The sequence below is a fragment of the Sphaeramia orbicularis genome, chromosome 21, assembly GCF_902148855.1.
Source record: "Sphaeramia orbicularis chromosome 21, fSphaOr1.1, whole genome shotgun sequence".
NCBI lineage: Eukaryota > Metazoa > Chordata > Actinopteri > Kurtiformes > Apogonidae > Sphaeramia > Sphaeramia orbicularis.
In genome coordinates, this window is record NC_043977.1 from 31,247,588 (window position 1) to 31,254,892 (window position 7,305).

The 7,305-nt window shown below is 38.2% G+C and overlaps 1 protein-coding gene across 1 annotated transcript in view; it reads right to left on the reverse strand.

The window, feature by feature from the left end:
- Positions 1 to 6,368, reverse strand: part of cmss1 (cms1 ribosomal small subunit homolog) — a 37,422-nt gene extending 31,054 nt beyond the window's left edge. Inside the window, exon 1 of the mRNA XM_030124660.1 lies at positions 6,275 to 6,368. Within this exon, the coding sequence (XP_029980520.1) occupies positions 6,275 to 6,323 (49 nt within the window). The 5' untranslated portion in view covers positions 6,324 to 6,368. The remainder of the gene's footprint in view (positions 1 to 6,274) is intronic.
- Between the last annotated feature and the right edge of the window lie 937 nt (positions 6,369 to 7,305).

A 7,305-nucleotide genomic window follows, 5' to 3' on the forward strand; every position in this document is an offset into this window, starting at 1 on the left:
ACAATCTGAGGATGCGGCTGAGAGAGCTGGAGGCTTCGGAAGGCCGACTGGAGAAGAGTGAAGCTGTGATTAAACATGACCTTGCCCAACTCAGGTCACTGACTGTAGCACTGGTGGAGGACAGAAAGACTATGGCTGATAGACTCAGACAGGCTGAGGAAAAACTCAGCAGGAAGGATGGCAAAAAAAATGAGCAAAGCAATTTGGCAACTATGACAGAAAGACTTAAAGAGGAGAGGCAACAGGCAGCAAAGGCTAAGGCAGATTTAGAGGAAAGGATTAAAGGCATAGCTAAGGAGAAGGATGAGCTCCAAGCGAGACTAAAGACAGAAGAGGAGAGGAATAGTGACTTAGAGGGTAAAATAACCATACTGAAGAGAAGGTTACAAGTCTTCGAAAACAGGAAAGAAAAAGAAGAGAAAAGAGAAAGTGTTAGGTACAGTTCTATTCCAATCAACACTAAATATCACCGTCAAACAGAGGATAACAAAGTTAATGAACTGAGCCAGGAAGTAGATAGGTTACGAAAGATACTCCGGGACAAGGAAGCTTTAGAGGGAGAACTTATGAAAGTAGAAGAGGACTTTGAGTCTCTTGAAAGGCAGTTTAAGGAAGAACAGAGCAGGTCTGAGGCTCTTACTGAGGAGCTGGAAGTGGCAAAAAGGGAGCTTTCCAGGTACCAGCAGGCAGAGAAACAGGAGGTCAACCAGGAACACCTCCTGCTCTGCCGCCTCCAACGGGAGCAGGTTAAGTCCAGACTCTTGAGCAGAGAAGTGGAAACCCTGAAAGAAAAACTGCAGAAGCTGCTTGGGACAGAGGAATCCATCTGCAAAGTTCAGACAGATCACTCCACACTTCAGAGAAAACTGTCACAGCAAGAGGCCAGGAACAGAGAACTGGCAAGAGAGATGAATGAACTGACCAGTGAGCTAGACAGGCATAAGAAAATTAAAAAACTGACAACCGTCACAAACAGAGCAGAGCTCGATCAGACCAGCAAAGAGGTGCAAACAGAGCCAGCGGATAGTCTGCAGAATGACTTCAACTGCAAAGCGACTTTAATACATACCCAGAACCTGGATAATGATGAGGATGACCCAAACCAAAATGCCGAGGTTGACAGTTCGACTATCATCCACAACCTCAACAGCTTGAACAGTGCAAATAACAACATTAGTGTCTACAGCAGCCACGGAGCCAATGGCATAGATGCACAACCGGGTAATAGAGAGGTGATGATGTTAACACACACACCAGGACAGCCGCTGCACATCAAAGTAACGCCACATCATATACTCAACACCGCTACACTAGAGATCAGCAGCCCCACTGCAGATTCAGCGACATCTTACACCAGCACAGCAGTCATCCCAACGAGTGGAGCACCACCAAAGCAGAGAATTACCATCATTCAGAACTCAGCCCTGTCTGCAATCAATACCAGGAGCCCCCCTTCAAGCCCGGACCGCAGTGTCTCTTCTCTTAATGGATCACCCATCGCTCGGGTGCTAAGCCCAGCTTCGTCACGCTGTGTGACTCCAGATCACAACAGCTCTCCCATACAGATTGTAACAGTCAGGACCTGTTCACCAGAGCCATCAGAGGTCACAAATCAGACTGGATTCTCCAAAACTCTCGAGCGACAGAGCAGCTGGAAACATGAGAGGTCCAACAGCATCGATAAAAGTCCAAGCATAACCACCACCGCAGAGGATAATAAGATACATATCCATCTGGGGAGCCCGTATATCCAGTCTCTGAACGGTGTAAGCCACAGCATCCCTCATCCTGTTGGGCCATACTATGTCCGACATGAACAAAGGACTCAAGTACTTGCCAATGGTTGTCATGTAAAAGGTGTTGGTAAGATTACCAGCAGCATCACTATTTCCCCTGCTACCTCTCCAGCAACACATTCCTCAAATATTACAGTAAGTGGACTGTGCGACTAGGGGAAAATAAATCTTCTGTATCTTGTTCAAAGTCACATTTCCTAATTAGTTGAGGAAAGCAATGTACTTCATCTAACAAGAAAACAATGTTTTGTATTTGGTAACAATGCTTTGTAGTGTCTGTTCTACAAGACCCCTTTGTACAGTATTTTTGATCTTTTCAGTGTGATTATAGACGTACTGACTTAACCTCATATCACCTGTATGTTGTGTGCCTGTAAAAGCTAAATAAGAGCTCATGACTATTACACTTGTACTTTTTGATCATTTCTGTTTCATCATTATTTTTCTTTTCATTAAAAACTGGTTATGTTACTGTTTTATTCATTAAATCTTTTTTTTATTTATTCATGCTGAAAAGATTTGACATTGATAAAGATACAGGTTCTAGCAAAATACAATGATCTTAAAATTTATCATGCCCAGCTCTTTGATGAATACCTACAACAGCACTTGGACATTTTTTTTGGCAAATCCCATATTTGAACACAAACTGAAGAAAGGTAATTACTGAAGAGACCAAAGTTTTTTTTGGAGCTGGGGTAAACTCTAAATTTCTACCATCTACCATCCCAACAAAATTAATGTGTGAAAGTATTAAGGCTTGAATTAATATGCACCGGAGAACTCCTCGTTTAATTTTCATTTGGGGGTATTTTTACCGTTATTAAAAACAGACAGATTTAGTGTAGAGACAAGGGGCCAAGAGATGCAGAGTATTATGCATCAAATGTCACACACACTGGGAGATGAAGAAGAGAAGTTGCATAATCAGTATGTGGTGCTATGGGCTGCAGTTTGAATGCAACTTTTAAAAGTAGCTTGGGATTTTCAGTCTTGCATATGAATAAGTAATGATATAAAATGTGTTAAATTACTCCTAAAAATTCATTGATTAGCTGATAGTTGCTTTACAAGATTTATGACTGACACAAGTACTGGTGTCCTAGTTGGTATGTCAGTAGAGTCCAACATAAACAAAATTAATTCAGTTTTTAGTCGCACTAGCTGGAAGACTAAAAAGGTTGCACTAAAAATTTACTTCAAAGAACTTTGTCTTTTGAGGTTTAAAACTACCCAGAAACTTGGGAGAAAACTGTCATCTGAGGCAATGTAACACATCTGAAAAAAACAAAAAACAAAAAATGAGAGTTGTCTGTCAAAATAAGTAAGTATGAAATGTCAAGCACAGAATGTACTGTTAAGTGGCATGGAAAATATAAAAAGCACACAATACATTAGGCTCTTAAATAGCTTTTTTTGTTGTTGTGACCTGTGAGGAGATAAATCTACATCTACGAGCTCCTGCGTTGGAAGAGCCTGGAAAGAAGAGCAGACATAACAGGTGACTATATGTTGACAACCACAAAGAAACATTTAGCACACATCACTGGTTTGAAAGGTGCAAACCACATTAGACATCTGTTGACAGTTTGAGGGAGAGTTTAGCACGCTCTCATGAAAATCTTGTCATTAGTGTGAGCCTTTAGCAAAAAGACAGATCACTATACAAGTCACACTCCTTTCATGAATCTCCTCTTCATTCTTAATACTTCAAAGTCAATCCCATGCTCAATCTTACAGACTTCAGCTCGGCTTTGTTGTCTCGTCAGTTTTCAGTCAGCCTCACAGCCTTTTCTGTCAGCTGTTTATGTGATACAGGCGTGAACAAGGATGAGGTAACTGAAAAGAGTCCAATGCGGTACAGGAAACCGCTGAAAAATGTCTATGAATACAAATATGTACATAATTCTATATGACTAAACTCATAAAAGGTTAAAATCTTAAAATGGTATCAATAAATGCATGGTGATAGAACTGAACCACCCATGCCTACCAGTGCAGTAAATAGCCATCACCTGCTAAGTACAGAACTAAAGCACAAAACCTCACCAAGCATTGACAGTAAATATGTATGTGATCATCGCCAAATCATCCATTCAAAAGGACCAACAAGTTTCTTTCTTGTAATTAGATTCCTTTAGGATTTCTGCAGAGGTCTCATCTCTCAAGGATTTCAATGCACAAAGGACACAACAAAAACAGAAGCAGCAACCAATGTCTCAGTGCAGGACAGAGAAAAGGACATCACTGATCTAAGGGTGCCAACAGGCCCAACATGCACTGCAGCCTGACATAAAATTCAACAATCAAATGAAAATGATTTGCATGTCATGTAAAATTATTGACTTTCTTTGTGCAGATGTCTTCTTATTTTCAAGAACACACTGCAAACAATAAAACGGAAACATTTATTACTTGCAACTTCTACTGATCTACTCTAAGAGGCCAAATATTAATCCCGTAATCTGAAAATTTGGTGCATGGGGGAACTGGAACACACATATGGTGCAATTATGTGATCCAGAATGTTAAACGATGCAAAAGCTAAAACTAACAGATGCTGGAATAGATGCCAAACCAAACATTATTTAAATTTTTTCCCCATTTCATGCCAAAGAGTTTCTTAAAATCACATGAAAAAAAACCAACTGAGTTCACAGGGCTTTGCAGAACACTGAAGTGCTACTCCAAAATACGTTTTTATGAGTCATTTAAATTTGCTTCCTTCACTAATTTTCATCATTAGTATACACATTCTACGCCTGAACAGTTGCCATTTTTCACTGGACTGAGTTAAAATTTGTGCTGAAGTATAATTTGAACCATGTATTCATGCAAATAGTTGCTAAAATCTAATTACTAAACCATGTTTGACTGAACAAAGAATCTTCAATGTTCAAAATTTAATATCGCCACTATCTTTAACCCCTCCTTGACAGTTCCTTATGACTAACTTAGATGGGTTTTACAAACTTCATAAATCTTAACTAAAAAGTACTTGAAGTTTTAAGATTCTATAGGGTATTATGAACATGTTTCCAGTTCAGTTTGAGAATATCCAAGGGAGGTCCTTGGTGAGTTGGTACATGATTAAAATCTTTGACTAGTAGGCACAAGGGGTAATGTTTAGGCAGGAGAATATGGCTACACTTTATTCACTGTTGCTGCTGCTCATACTGCTGCTATATCCACAACCACTTTAACTGTACTGTTGCTGCATACTGTGAAATTTGTACATATTAAGAATTTATTTTTTTTCTTTTTCAATTTTTTTCCCTTGCATATTTTTTTTTATTGTAGTTTTATTCTACCCTACCTACCGTTTATTTAGAATCAGAATTCAGAATCAGAATTTCCTTTATTGTCATTTGACAGCACAGTAGTACATCAAACGAAATTATGATCAATGATTAGGGACATCGATTTATTCTATTTTAGATTGTATTCTTTATTTTCTAATGCTAAAACCAAGACCTGGGTAACTACATTTCATTCTATCATGTACCATAGATTTAATGACAATAAAACTGAGTCCGAGTCTAAGGAATGATAACGTTTTACTTTCACCCCATACTCATACTAGTAATAATAATAATAATGATAATAACAATAATAAATTTTATTTATAAGCCCCTTTCAGGACACTGTACAGCAGAGGATAAAACAGACAATACATAAAACACAAAGAGGTAAACAAATAGATAAAAGAGTGACTAAAATACATAGAAATGAAAATGTGAAATGGAGAGTAAAACTTAGCACTGCATCAATTGACATCTTATTAATTACAGTTTGTTCACGCTGAAGAACGACAGGGAGGGCAAAGAAGAAAATACATGAATTTTTAACACTTTGCATCTGAATGCAACTAGATGTCAACCCACACCATCCTTTAACAGTCCTTAAAGTACATCACTGCCCTCTATTGATACGCATAATGCGTATAAATTGACGCAGCTAGCCTCCACTAATCAACTACTTCTATATGTAGCGTAGTGTTGTTACTTCAGACAGTCATGAGATGAGAAAGTTTAAGTCTTATATAACATATAAAACACAGATACTGCTACAGAAAGGCAACGTTACAGTTACTGTTTACATTTTCACAGACACATCAAACCCACGTGTTAATGTAACTTGTTAGTTACTGAAGCTAACGATAGCTTCCCCATTCACAGTGATTATTTGTAATTCACTCTTGGCCATACATCACCGGACTTCGATAAGTTAAAGAATTTTATACAGTCACTACACCATTTCGCACGTATTTTAGCCGTCTACCTATAGTATGTTCTTTAAAGCTAACAGAAACTTACAGGATGACTAGCTAACAGTTAGCAACACTTAGGAACAACAGGCAATTCTCGCGATAGTTACACGCTAACGTTTAGAACTCGTGCATCTGAAAACACAAGACTCTCTGAAACCACGAGGCTCAAAGCACTCTAAAATTAAAGTCTAGCAGAACAGTAAGATACCTGAATTGTCCTCATGATTCCACCAGTCGTCACCCAAGTCGTCTCCCATTTTCCGCAGCCGGTCTGTCCAATCCAAATCTACCGCTGGAACAACGTGGGAGGGGTGCGTTCACGAGCACCACGTTTACAACGTACTGAGCATGTTTATAATAGCCTGTACTACAGTCATGCCGGACAGTACATGCTGTATAACAGACACTTAATGATGGCAACATGAGCCCAGATGAAAAAGATAGGATGCAGCAACACCTAACTGGCACTTGTCTAGTAACTGTGGGACATGTCAGGTTTAGTTTAGTTTAATTTAGTTTAGTTTAGTTGTCTCAAACTTTGAAGTAAAAAAATAACTTAAAAAAAACCAAAACAATAAAAGCAACAAATCAGTTACATATGCGCCCATCAATGGTCATTAATTACAGAAAAAGTAATATGGAACAACTTTATATAGATTATTAAGAAAACCACATACAATTCTGAAGATTACCCCAACTGTTACTTCTAGAGTCCGTTATGGGTCACAGCTATATTTCTATAAAGGAAATACTTAAAATACTTGAACTCTTGGTTCTTGGCTTGACATACTCGGATAAAATGGAACAAAGCAGATTTACAAGTTAGTCTGCTTAATGACAGTCAGATGTTTGTGGATTGTGGTGTTCCATGTTGTGTGGCATTTATTTATTCATTCATGTGCAGAGTTACAAAATGATCAAACTCAATTGTAAAAGCCCTGGTATGTCCCAAGATTAGTTATGTAAGGGTTACATCTCAAATGTGGTCTCACTGGCAATCGAGCCTTTTTGTATAAGCGACATATGAATTTATACTATTTAATTTATTTAATTTTATTTTTTATTATTTTTTGTTTTATCTTATCCTATGGACCTAGTTTTGTGTCCTTAATAAAGCTTGAATGAATTATTCCCAGTCACAGGAATGACATACTTACTTATTGACAATGTTAAAATGTGAACACTTTCAAAATCACAGAAAGTATTTGGTCACTGTTTTACTTGTGTCACATTTTCATT